This window comes from Eulemur rufifrons, chromosome 1 (assembly GCF_041146395.1).
Source record: "Eulemur rufifrons isolate Redbay chromosome 1, OSU_ERuf_1, whole genome shotgun sequence".
NCBI classification, from domain to species: domain Eukaryota; kingdom Metazoa; phylum Chordata; class Mammalia; order Primates; family Lemuridae; genus Eulemur; species Eulemur rufifrons.
In genome coordinates this window covers 88,073,188-88,087,245 of record NC_090983.1, presented here as the reverse complement: position 1 = coordinate 88,087,245, position 14,058 = coordinate 88,073,188, and the positions used below count along the sequence as shown (strand labels likewise).

The following is a 14,058-nucleotide window of genomic DNA, read 5'->3' as shown; positions in this document are numbered from 1 at the left end:
ATTTCTCAGTGCTTGCTGTCCCAGGAACAGATACAAATCAATCTCAGTAATGTTCCATTTGGTGAAGAGTAGAAAGTGACTCATAAGCAACAACTGTGAGCTGTTTTGGGTTTATGTTTGTTAGTACTTTGGATGTCTTCTAATGATATGTCACTAACTCCTGTCCACTGTGGGGGGCTCAATAGTTGTAGTCAGGAACTGCTCCAAATACCAATCTGTAACAGACAACCATTAAATATCACTGCACTCATAGTATTTTATTAACCCCTATCACTAAGAAGGGAAGGAAGAAATAAGCTTACAAAAGACATAGGAGGAAAAAAAGAAAACATAATTCACCACTGACCAATACATATGCACAATTTCATAATTAAACCCAATATTTGGGAACACCCTGCATTTGGGATTCTGCACACATTTCTTCTTTGGATCACCCTAACGCTAATGGCTTTCCAAGAAAACAACATTTTGATGTCAAAGCTCATTTAAAAGGAAAAAAACATCATGAATCCAAGTGAGGCAGGAAATGATCCTGGGAGGAAAAGCTCCTGAAAGGCATAACCTTTGGAAAAGTTAGTCATTTAGAAAACTTTGCAAGAGAAGAAGAAAATATGCATGCTTCTTATCAGCACCAAAATAGCATTTAGAACAGAATCATTCAATTAAGGATGTTAAAATTATAACATTTTGCAGAACTTAATGACAACAATTTGTGTAATTATTGTACTATTTTCTTCACCACAGTACCATTTTAATGGGATAGTATTTGATGCTTTTTTATTAGCAGATGTGATTTTTTTTTTTTTCAGACTGTGACACCGGGTGAGAATACCCATAATTTAAATTAAAGTACCCATATTAAAACGGCCATCTCTTTCCAGTGCATGATGAAGGTATATGATCTCGTTAATTTTGTTAATGATTTTTATTTTTGTCCAGTGATAGTTAAATAGGAGCCTGGAGCTGTCTTCCTTTGAGACTCTCATTTCAGAAAATTATCTAAATCCACAAGAAGGAAGAACTTACAATATGCAGCAAGCAAAGTGCACCTCTTTCTGACTTATTGACTTAATACCAATGCAGTCTTTCTAGGATATGCCTCTTCCCCCTTTTATAATGATTTTATATAATTTAAATAAAAGTACAAAGTAACATGGTCCTTGTCTAAATTATACAAAAATTAGAGCTAAGTGGTCTGTAAATGACGGCAGAAATGGGGACATAAGCCTCTAATTAAGGCTCTGAAATGAGAAAAGGATTTAATTCAGCAAAGCATTAATGGGACTTTTAAACATATTTTAGAATGTTTCTAGCAATACTAAAAATGGATATACAGTTACTAGTGAACTAAGTGGAGGTTCACTACATACATGGATTTGTTATATGTATGGAAATAATCTTTCTAATATAATCGCTATAGATGAAAATAATTAAAATGCCTGAGTACTCTCATAACTATGTATCAGCTTGTCAAGAGCAAGGGATGATGATATGTACAAATGTGAACCTGAAATAGTCCTTCAAGGATTCTGAGCAGCTGTTTCAAATTTAAACAGAGCCAAACAGCCATTATCACAGGTAACACAGGTACTCGGAGTTCCCAGAAAAGCTACACCTTTTATTTTTGAAACCTTCAGCGCTCACCTGAACCAGCCAATCACAGCTCATTTGTATCAACCAATCAGGACTCAGCTGTATCAACCAATCAGAACTCAGCTGCACTGACCAATCAGAACTGGTTGCATTAACTAGTTTCAATCCTTCGTTTGCATTAAGGAACTGATTGGGAATCTATTCAGGAGCTTTTGCTATAACACCTCAGCCTTCCCTTTGTTCTCTGGATCACACGTTTGTTCTAGAGCTGAGTCTCCTTGGTTTGCTGGTCTCTTTCCTCCAGATTCCTTTTCAGAGAGCTTTTGTTCACAGTGATATATATATTTTTTCAGCTCAACTATTTATTTCCCTATGGTTTAAGGCTACTGAGTGTTTACAATCACTGCACTTGTTGACTACAGTTTTTAGTTACAAGTTGAATTATCTCAGGTGTGGATTCTGCCAAAATCGTAGTCACTGTCCACATGATGTCTGGAAGACCGTTTGGCATGTAGAGTCAGGGAATTTGCTGGGATTTGTTCCTCATACACTGCAATAGTACAAGTAGGCATTATGATCCCCTGTAGCAGATGCTGTCAGTCCCCTCTCCAGATGCCTCCTATGTCATTTGATTGTGTTCCTGAGGACCTCTTCTAACTCCTAGTATCTGCAGGTCTTTTCCTGGGCACTCTTTTTAGGAATTGTGGGAAACTACACTGCTCCTATATGTCATAAGGTTTTTGAACAGTGGTTTTGCTCAGGAAAAAAGTGTGATATGTAATGCATTATATGCAGCTATTGTTTTCATCCTAAATAACTACCATGAGAAACATTCTTTGCAATACACTTTAAAATAAGCAGATAGCAAATTTACCTTGAGCTCTAGTGGGGGGAAAATTCCCTTAAACTCTGAATTTTAAAAGGTTCATGGGTATACACATCAATGTGCTGCGGTATTAAAATACATCTTATTTTGCATCTAATCTCCTTCCTATATAGGCTGATAACATATAATGAATGAGTTTTCACTGCTATTCTTGTACTAGTCCCACAGGAGTCTACAGCAATGTCCTTTCTGAAATTAGTAATTTTAGCCCAATCCACACTGATGATTATGGAGATGAAACAAAAAACACTGCATTTTACATTAAAAAAAAAATGACTAGCTGGTCAACTATCCAGGTTAATAACATTCCTCTGTATGGAAAACCTTCTCAGCATGACTAATTTTGTCTTGCAGCTAACTAGAAAATTTAGCATATCCCTATTGATTATGTATATTTGGGGTGATTAGGGAATCTTTGTACTTCACAGAAAATAATAAGAGTGTTTCTTGCAGATATTCTGGAAGGACCAAAGGAGCCTTATTACCACCCTGTGAAAGACTACAGATGAGAGAGGAAAAGCATGGCAAATAACTTTAGTATTAGGAAGTAATAAGAAAGTAAAAATGAAATTGTAAAAGCCAAACACACAGTCTTTTTGTTTTTTTGGTACGTCTGTACAGTGAAGATATACCCGGAGCTGTCAGAACCATATTAAATGGAGCATAGTTAAATTGAGTGCCTCTGATAAGGAGCTCTGCCAGGCTATCAAAGTTTTCCATCAGCTGGATTGAATTTCCAGCATATTGCACATTTCCACACGTTCATTCGCTCTCTTTCCTTTCAGTGACACTACAAGGGCAGCCTTAGATATGCTTATAATTTGTGGTTTTATAATGCAGGGGATATCTACATTTTCAAAGAAGGGATGATACCATGAGAGCCAAGAGCACAAATGGGGAAAAAAAGAAAAAAAAAAAAAAAAAAAACTTTTGCAATGAACATAATCTGCATACAATTTTGGAGAATTTTTTTTTTTTTAAAAGACCTTATACTTCTGCAGAGCCAAGAGGTATTTGAATAAAAAATTTTCAAATTAAAGTCTGTGAAACTCTAAGGAAACCTAGACATCAGTAAGTAATTACAACTAATAATTAATAACTAAAAATGCCAACCATGATCACTTTTAAAATCTCCTCTACTCTCAAAGCACTCCAGAAAAAAGATATGTAATTACTTCATATTTCAAATTTTCCCTCAGAAAATGACAGCATGTACTCTATAGATACAGTAATTCCCTAAGGAGAGGTTTTTTTTGGTTTAAGTGCTCTACCTAAAAGAAACAATGAACATCATCAAGTCAATTACACAAGAACATAAAGAATGTAAGGAGAGTAAGTGCAATTTAAGGTAATTTTGAAACAAAAATATCATCTGAAACAAACATACCCTAGGGAAGTATAATAATACCCTCTTATTTATTTACTTTTTAAAGCAAGTGTACTCCCTGAGTTCTCACAATGAATAAGCTGAACGATAGGGAGCCAAGTACCAAAAAGGATTTCTTAGTCTTAACACCTTCTGTCTAGGTAGGATGTATCGGTTCCTACAACTTTCATAAAAAATGAACAATGCTTAAATCAAGTCATCAAAATAGCCAATACTCTCTTAAATTGTTTAGCACTTTTCATGTTCATTTCTTTTTTTGCTCCTAGTGATGTTGGAAATAATCATCAGAACAAATTTCCATCACAGGGTATAACTGGAAGATGACACTGGTAGCATCGTCTGCCTGCAATGCACTGTGATTACACCATCGTTCTGAAAACAGAGCTGGGAAAAGCATCGTTGCTGGAAAGAGCCATGCCCACTCTCGGTCCAGCTGATAGCTGTCTGCTGCAGTTGTCACCAGGATTTCTCTCTCTCTTTTTAGAATATCTTTTTCTTTGACTTTCTCTTTTCCCCCATAATCTCTTACCCCCATGTTTTCATCAGCAAAGAGTGGAAGGAAGCCAGCCAGAACATCTCAGAGTGTAGCACTTGGTACCCAGGATGGTGGAGCACTTACCAGGGAGTCTTTCGGTATTTCCATATCGGCTTTGGTTTTGATGTTTTTCTTGTGGTTTCCTTGAGTGCTGATAGAGCTGCCGGTGAGACAGGAGCCCTGGGAACTGCCCTTTAGCACATTCCTGCAGGAAACATTATTTGATCCACTTTCTGTCTGTTGAGCTGTTTTCTTATCAACTCTGCAGGTAGAAAGTGATTCCTCTGATAAATTACATTGCTCTTCCTCAACCACTCTCCTTTCCCAGTCCTATAATGTTCAAAGTAACCTCCATGTAGCTCTTTGTCTTGAAAACTTTGAATGATAAGTATTTTCAAATACTTCAAATACTTCAAATATTCCAGTAGTGTGTCAATTTAGATTTCATAATAATTTATTTTTATGATTGCTGTGGGGAGGGGCAAAATAAAAAAACCACTGAAGAGTGATTGCTAAATACATTTCTGGCTTAAGATTGACAGGAAATGTAATTATCTCTGGAAAGTTTATAAGGATACGTTTGCTTGGTACAATCAACAAAATTGGTATGCTTTAAAACGTATGTGTAATTTTCTTCCATTTCATGCCATGTGGGTACATTCATGGTTTCAAGTATAGGTTGAATTTCTATCAACCTTGATAAAACTTATCATTCTTTAATTTCAAAGACCATTGGTTTGGTTAACAAAGTAACATGGACGAAATTATCATTTTATTGCTAACTTTTATATCATTGTTTAAATTCTGGCTAATGTGTAAAAGACTGCTATTATGCATTTCTGCCTGTATGAAAAACATGCTTGACCAGCATTTAATGTGCAGGAAGCAAACAACTCTCTTTAAGAGGGCGGGAAGGACCCCCGTGCATTACCACCCACTTTTCCAATGAGTTACCTGTTCAAAAGCTCCGTCAGAAAGGTATCTTTCGATGAACATGTAACAGGGCTGGGTCTACTTCTTGGTTCAAACTTCATTTGGTTGTAAACGTCTTGTGGTGTTTTCCAATTATTTTTGCTTTGTAAACCACTGTCTGGACTATCTACTGATGTGGTATCCCTGATCACCTCATTTTCTAACTCACACTGTAGTTCAGGCTTCTTTTTCTCTTTTTTTCTTTCTGATTTTAGTTGTTTGTTTCCAAACCCCAAGACTTTTGCATCTTTCTTTTCCACTTTGGTTTTGGAGATATCCATTTTCCTGCTACTGAGGGCTGGAAGTCTACTCTTTCGAAAACCGAACCAGCTGGCAAAAGAAGGGCCGGGCTTTTGCTTCGCTTCCACAGAGGTGGACTTTGTTTGCACTTGGCCCTTTTCCACATTTTCCTGAATGCACAACATGACCTTTTCTTCGATTGTGGGTGAGGGGGGTGCTTCTGAGCTCAAAGCACCAGTCCCAGTTGTAGAGGCATCTGGATGCCTTCCAGAAGTTTCTAACTTGGATGTCCTGCTTGTTTCAAAATAGCTTGGACACTGCATCCTCCCTGGGCTTTGCAGGGTTTGAGGGCAGTCTGTTGGGGTGGGTGGGCACCTGCAGCGGTCACTGGCTGGCTCCACAGGCACAGGCACAGGCACACGGGGGCACTCTCCCTGGGCGTAGGCCTGCTGGGCCCCCTCTGCAGGTGGGATGAGGAGCCCTTCAGACTTCGGAGGGATCCTCAAAGGCAACTTGCTGGGGCTCCCATGATGACTGCTGGAGCTGCCTGAGCTCCCCAGGGAGCCGTGGCTGGAGGAGGGGTGCCCCAAGGGCCTCCCAGCACTGGGCAGACTCTCGGACACCAGAGCAGAAGGGCTCTTGCTGGGAGAGCCTTCGGTGGAGGAGTTCTGCCGGGTGAGAGAGTTGCCTCTCTCAGCAGTGTTGGTAATAATCTGCGTCCGGACTTTGCCTGGCCCTTCCACAGGGGGCGTGGAGGGCTTGTCTCCTGGGTGAGCACTGAAGCTCTGGCTGCGGGCTTTGGCGCCATTCATGCCTAGAGCGGGTTTTAGGTGTGGCTTGCTGGACGAAAGGGATCTTTTCACAGATCGATTTTCTACCCCATCTCTTCCATCAGCCCCGAGGATGCTACTTTCCAGTGACTCTGGCAGTGCTGCTTCCAGGGGAAGCCCTTCAGCTAAACTGTCCTGCCCTGGTAAACCCAGTGTAGTCACGTGTTTTCCGCCCCCTGGGGTCTCATCAGGGCTGGCTGGATTCCTGGAGTCATCTGGCTTGGACTTACTCACAGCCACAGAGCTTTTGGAGGCTTCATTTAAACTGTCTTTTTCATGCTTCCCTGGCACTGTGGAACTTTTCCTGAGCAACTGGGGAGACTTCATGAGAACTTTGAGTCCCACTGGGAGGCGAGTCTTCAGCCCCTTCTCATGAGCGCTCTGACAGCCCTGTGGGGTACTGTGGCTTCTGGAAGAGGAGGATGAAGATGAGACACTGCTAACCTGAGACGATGGCGACTCATTTGCCCCTAAGAAGGAAGGCTTGGGGGATGTGGAGACACTGTCATTCCATTGTCCTTTTCTTCCTGGAGATACGCTTTTGGAGGATGGTATTTCCAGTGGCTCGTGGGTCAAAGGACAATTCTTGGGAGTCCGTAACCCCATGTCCATTTGTGTGGTCCCAAGAGTTTGGTGAGGAGAGGTTTTGGGGACACCTCTCTTTGGAGAGACCTTTGGAGGCCCCAGGGCCATCACAGCGAATGAGCCAGAGGGGGTATGAGCAGGGCATCTGGTTTGAACCATTGTTTCTGTGGAGGGCAGTGGGGGAGTGAAGAGAGGCTTTTTGAAGGCCACAGAAGGTTTCTTCCTCTGTACGTCCGTCGTGGCCTGATTAGAAGCAGTAACAGCAGTGGAGGTTGCTTTCAGCAGAGGGGATTTGAAGAGCGTCCTTGCTGTTTCACTGGGGACTCTGGGCTCTGGCTTGGCAGTTGAAGGTGGTGGTGAACACTCATGGCTGGGCCTGGTCAGCAGGGACGCTGACCTGCCGGGAGGGGGTGGGGGAGAAGGGGACCTCGCCCCTGCCTCTGGCCCAGAGCTGCAGTGTCCATCCCTCGTGGGGGGCTCTCCACTGTCACTAGGTGCAATGAGGGGCCTCGGCCGTGACCCAGGCGTGTGGCTCGTGGAGCACTGGACCCAATCTCTCCTGCTGGGCATTTTGGAGCTGTGAGGAAGTTGGGTGGGGTGTTTTGGAATGTGTGAATCTGGTCGTAATTCAAAGAGGGGCCCTGGGCTCTCAGTCTTTGTGAACCGTGAGAGTTTCCCAGGGGCTAAGGCTGGTGATTTTTCCAGAGTCACCGGGCCAGAAGAGGGGACTAGTGTCGAGGCTTCAGGCTCCATTAGTTTTGATTTCTGAGGTGAAGACTTGCCCCGGGCAGGTATTTTCGTCAGACTTTGCTTTTGATAGATGCCCACGGATGCCGAAGACCTAGAACTACTCTGGCATGACATGCTGTGTGTTGGCCTGACCAGCTTTTGTTGCTGAGTATTTTGTGTCACTGTCCTGGGGCTGAAAGATTCAGTGGGCACCAGGGGAACAGTTTCTACGTTAGCTTTTGGAATGTGTTTCTCAGTTTCCTCTTCAGACCTTTTGAAGAAAGGACAGTCTCTCGCAGCTGCTCCTGGCTGTAAACAAGTAATTCCCTGAGGTAAAAGTTCAGTGTGTTCTGCCTTGGGTCCAGTAGGGGCTGCATTGATGGAAATTTCATTTCTGGTAACAGTGACAACTCCAGTCTGGTGAGAGCTGAATTCAATGGGCTCGCCGTCTTCTGCGTCAAATATTACAGTAATACACTCTTCTGAAGAAGTCCTTTTAACAACCCTTTGCTGCTTGATGAAACTAAATGTCTTTGGCCTAGTCTCTACATGGATGGGCACTGGCTGTTCCTCCTCATCAGGAGACTCAAGTTGAGATTTTCCAAATCCCATGAGGACGTCCAGGTTCTCCAAGGACTTATTGGTATCCGCAGTCAATGACAAGTCTGAAGGACTTTTCTCATCACTACTCTCGATGTGCAACTCACCAAGGGTTTCGTTGTCATCAGTGTCTGAAAGCTGGAGACTGAGAGCCACGCGGCCATGGCCTTGGCTGTGCGGATCCCTCTCCCTCTGTACCTGAGGTGCCTGCACACGTGGGCACAGGTTCCTCTCTAAGGGACAGGTACTGGCACAACTTGTCAGCTTTTCAAGCCTTTCATTGGGATAAACTGAAGACGTGCTTTCTGAAAAGTGTTTTCCATCTGGCTCCCAGCCAAACAGACTGTCAGAAACACTGTGGGTTAACTTACTACCATGGGGCCTGCAGCCCTGGCTTGGGGTTGCTTGGAGCAACACGAAGGAAGAAGAGCTGTCATCAGCATCATCGTGGGAATCTGTATCAAAGACAAATGCCTTGTGGGGCTTCTTGCGGGGGCTCGCTGTGTCAGTTGGTTTGCAGGGGGAACACTCCTTGAGGCTGCCACTCTTAATTCCTGGAGAGTATATCCCTTCATTTGAGTTCATGCAATCTTTGTAACCCCATTTGGTTATCACTGACGGGGGTTCAAGTGATACTTTTCGCTTCTGTAGCTTTCTTAGCCCTTCCAAAATGTGGCTTTCCTTGACACGAGTTGGAGGTAGTTCATCTGTAGGACTAGCAAAGCCACTTGGGAGCGAAGAATCAATACTTAGCCTTTTATCCCAGTTTTGTGATGACTGCTAGGAGAGAAAAGTAGATATCAGAAATGATCACAAATATATAAAAGGAAAAGTCCATCATGGGACTTAATTTGTGCTAGTGGTTGATTAAGTATTCACAGACAAATGCCTACATTAATTAGCTAATTAATTAATTCACTAACTATGCAGCAAACACTCGTTTTGCCAGGTCCTGTGCTAAGCAGTACAGTGGTAGAAAGAAATAGAAGGTAAGGACGCTGCCTTCAAGGAACAGAAATCCCAGCAGGTGAGAGGATGCTTGGCCACTACCACCTGTACATAACAGGAGCAAATGAGCAGTGCAAACAGTGAGTACTCCGGAGATCAGAGGAGAGGAGCAAGAGCTGTTTGGAAAAATCATGAAAGGCATTTGGCAAGTATTTCTTAAAAAAAAAAAAAAAACCAAAAAACTTCGCTAGTCATCAGAGACAGATAGGTTTGCCTTAGGTTACAAGTGGGAGTCGGGGAAATGATTTCCGAGCTGAAGAAACGGGATGGGCCAAGACCTAAGTCAGAAGGTTTGTTCAAGGTGCACTGAGGGAATGACTAAAAGACAATGTGGCTTTGCTGCAGAGTATCCGTGAGAAGTGGAGAGGGTAAAGCTGAAAAAACTAAGTTGGTCCATGTCTTTATGTTACTCTCATTCTAACATTTGATAGTTCTGTGACTTTATGGCTTTATTGGGTAGGCAATGGACATCTATGAAAAATTTCTGAAGTTACTATACACACAGACACACACACACTAGCTGGGCATTTGCTGTTCGATCCCTACGGTAATTATTCATCTACTAACTTAGAATGGTCAATTTCCCGCCCTTCTTACCCCCCTGCCCAAAATGCCAGCCTTAGCTTTGGAAAAGTGTATGGGGAATGACGTCGGCAAAGGACTGCTTTGTACGCATCCATATTTTCTCACAGTACTGCTAACGAGAAATGAAAGGGCAAGAAAGAGAACCGACGTTTACTGAGCACCTGCTGTATCCCAGCCGTTTACACCGTGCTTTGACTTTGTCTTCAGAAAAGGAACCTGAGAGTCACCGATGGGTCTGCTGGGGAGATCGCACAGCGAGGAAGAGCTGGAGCAAAGGTCTGCATTCTGGTGTTTCAGGCTCTTTCTACGACACTGTCGATTTTGACTCAGTCTAAAAGTGGCCATGAGGGGATGGGCACCCAGGCAGTCCGGCTGTGGCGCCTGCACCCCTCCACTTTGTGCTGTGCTACCAAAGCCAAGGTTAGCCCCTAGTCTCGCCCCTCACGGGTCAGTGCCATCACAGAGGTCACAGGTTACCTCTGCACAATTTCTTGAATGGAACTTGTAGGGTATAGGGAGCTGACCTAGTGCCTTTTAAAAAAGGCTATATGATGAATGGTGAAGAACTTCAGGGGAGGACTAACGTGGTTTCAGAAGCACAGTCTATACCAACCTTGGCTACACCAGCCCACCAGCCTCCCCTGCTCTGCAGCTCTGGACACCAGCCCCATGCTCAGATACAGAGGCTGAAAAAGTGTCAGAAACTTCCACTGCGATCTGGGCTTTTTAGTAAGTTGTGAACATTTGCTACCATCTAAAGAATTTTTCATAAAAATTGCCCTTGTTATCAACTACATACACGTTTATTTGTTTTTAAGTCAAATAATATATTTTCTTTAGAAAATGCTCCAGCATCAGAAGGTACCAGGGTGAGATGCTATTTGGTGATCTTCTCCCTCCTCTTCTCTCACATCATTAAAAACTCCTTTGGAAATCAGAAGAAATCCCACCAGTGAATCTGGATATTACAGACAGACCAGAAAGCAGCTGCCATCATTTGGGTTTCTAAGAATTTCCATGATCCTGACTCAGGTTCACTGACAATAGAGAAGAGAAACCAGACAAAAGCACCCCGCAAGAGACGGAGAAAGGCAGATTTGTTCAGCTCACAGAAGACAAGCTCAGCCTCTGCCCCGACCTCCTTTCTGCCCCTCCAGAGCCCACCCACGCTGCGGTTTGGCCCAGCCCACAGTCAGCAGCTGCAAGATTCCCAGGATCCAGGCTCTCTGCCTGCCCAGAGAGACTAGCCCCATTCCTCCATCAGATCCCCACAGGACGTTAAGGTATTTAATAACCTGAGAACAGTTTGGCCCACTCTTGAAACTTGGCGGGGGGGGGGGGGGGGAGGAAAGCACGCATCCCCTACAGCAGAGACCGTGGGGGAGAAGCTGGCGTTTCTCACAGGCAGCTTCATTCTTTGCCGGGAAATGCTGGAAAAAGCTTGCTCTAGGGAAGCAGTGTGGTTGGCCAAAGATGCTACTGACAAGGCAGGGGCCTGTGTTTAATGTCCACAGGCCTCTTCTATTTCTTGATGGAATAATAACGATTTATAATTTTTTACAGGGCATTTTTGGTCTTAATCAGAACAAATCAAACCCTACAAAGGAAACAACCCCTCCATGGTTCAGACTGAATCAACAAGGCCAGTGTAAACAGAATGATTAAGAGTGAAGGGTCTGGAACCAGCCGCCTGCCTCTGCCATGTACTGGCTCTGAGATCTGGGCCAGTTGTTCCTTAACTTCTCAGCACTTCAGTTTCCTCACCCGCAAGTTGGGACAACGGGAGAACCTACTCAACAGGCTACTCTGAGCATTAAATGAGCTAATCCTTGGGAAGTACTTAAAAAGCTCTGCTGTACATGGCAATTCCTCATCAATTGGAGCCAAATTCCCCATGCAGGGCAGGCTAGTGCATTTCGTGCAGGTTTCCTTTCTGTTTCTACACACAAAAAAATTAAAAAAAATACTTGTGAGCTTGAAAATGTCATTAGTCATATGTGTATTATTATATAAGTTAATGTAGTATTCACATTCAAATTCATACGCCATGAGTTTCTTGTGTAACTTACTAAATGAGTACATACTAAACGTACGTACTAAATGAGTCCCTGGCACAAGGTAAGAACTATAGCAGTTCCTTCACTGATATAAATTTAAAATAACTTGACAGGACTAGGCCTGGCCTGCTGGGCTCCTGAGAACCAGGACTGTCCACTGCGGCAAGTGACAGGTTACTAGCATTCCGCGACCATGGCAGGACCCTGTCAGGGATCCAGAGGATGGCCACCTGAGTGTCCATGGAGTTCTTTAAGAACCGTCCTTCTCTTCTTTCAGGGAAGAAATTGCCTTAGAACATCAAGGAGTGCTCTAATTGGAAGAATTTCAGCCAAAAAAATGTAAAAGAAAGTAAAGAGATTCTGAGAGGGAGAGAAAGGAAGAGGTTCAGATTTGATCATTGTCTATTATATGCTTGTATCAAAATATAACATGTACTCCATGAATATGTACAATTATTATGTATCAATAAATATATATATAAACACACACACACACACACACACACACACCCCCCAAAAAAAGAAAAGAGCAGAGCAGGGAGCCCTGGGAGCCGGCGGTCTTCACAGACAAAGCGAGAAAACATCCCCAGCCATCTTCCCAATCCTTTCTGAGCCAAGCCCCTAGCAGTCATTATTCAGAGCTCCTAACAACTCCTCAGAGGGAGCAATTTTGATAATGTGGCAGGCTCTGTACTTTGCATTGTAAGTCTGAGTCCAAGGGAACATGCTCTAAATGCAAGCGTGAAATCTTTTTCTGAATTCTTGCTCAGAGGATGACAAAGCTACTCCCTCGTCAATATTTTCTGGGAGTTTGGGATTTTTTTCTGGTTTCTATACTGCCAAAACCATAAACTAAGTTTATACAAATGACAGAAAAATGACCTCCAAGTATTCTGATTCAGAGTTTTAATTCTCACGTACTCTTTGCCTTTCTTCAACATTAGGGAACTGCTAAAACACCTACTTCAAATATTTGCCTTACATTGGTGGGCAAAGAGAATTGTTCAGAGCATGAGAAATCTTTGGTTGTGTGAGCCCACTTTGCAGATGGGAGTCATTCCAGTGGTAATAATTATTTAAAAACCCGGTGAAGGAATTCTTGACATATTAGTAGGAATATGTCTACCTTTACTTGATGTCATGGCCCCTGTCATCTGCCATGGTATTTTCTCTCTCTGCTACGCTGTCCTCCAATTTATAGTAAAATAGTGTTTTATGAGGCTATAGCATTGATTAGAGGAGGTCAGTATAATATGTGAGCAGATACTCAGCAAATGGTCATTTCCTTTTTACCCTTCCCTCCCACTCTCCACCTCCATGACCAAACCCTACCAGAAGAGGATTCTTTTCTGGTTCACCCTGATGCCAAGGTGCCTTAGAAGGAGGCCTTACCCTTTTCCTGAGGTTCTTCCCATCATGCCATGTGTAGGAGGAGCCGCTGGAGTACTCGCTGCAGGTGCTTGAAAGAGACAGTTCACTGCTGCTGCAGCTGTTTCGAGGACAGAGATGACCGGGGACAACAGCCCCCAAGCCTGGGCATTTCAAAGCTGGGGTTCCTGATTTTGCATTCAGTTGGTATTCCTGAAAGAGTAGGACAGCTCTGAGCAAGGGGAGAGGAAATATCTTGCTTAGGGGCAAGTAAATATCAACTGAACCGCATGGTGAGGGAGGAAGGAACACAGACGCCCCTCGACTTAAGACAAGGTTCAAGCCCGATAAACCCACCGTAAGTCGAAAATGCATTTAACACACTTAACCTACCAAACCTCATAGCTTAGCCTAGCTTACCTTAAATGTGTCAGAACACTTACATTGGGCAAAATCATCTAACACAAAGCCTATTTTATAATCAATTGTTGAATATCTCATGTAATTGATTGAATATTGTATTAAAAAGTGAAAACCAAAATGGCTGTGTGGGTACTCAAAGTACAGTTTCTACTGAAATGACATCACTTGGACCATCGTACAGTTGAGAAACCACTAAGTTGAACCTTTGTAAGTCAGGGATTTTCTGTAAAGTACAGTGCAGTAGCCAGAAGCACAGACTT

The 14,058-nt window shown here is 43.2% G+C and overlaps 1 protein-coding gene across 1 annotated transcript in view; it reads right to left on the bottom strand.

Annotated features, from left to right (window-relative positions):
- The window catches only part of NCKAP5 (NCK associated protein 5), a 719,900-nt gene that overhangs the window by 47,889 nt on the left and 657,953 nt on the right, over positions 1 to 14,058 (bottom strand). The window contains exons 11-13 of the mRNA XM_069474609.1: positions 13,400 to 13,588; positions 5,356 to 9,137; positions 4,486 to 4,663 (exon numbers count right to left, since the gene is read on the bottom strand). Of these exons, the coding sequence (XP_069330710.1) occupies positions 4,486 to 4,663; positions 5,356 to 9,137; positions 13,400 to 13,588 (4,149 nt within the window). The remainder of the gene's footprint in view (positions 1 to 4,485; positions 4,664 to 5,355; positions 9,138 to 13,399; positions 13,589 to 14,058) is intronic.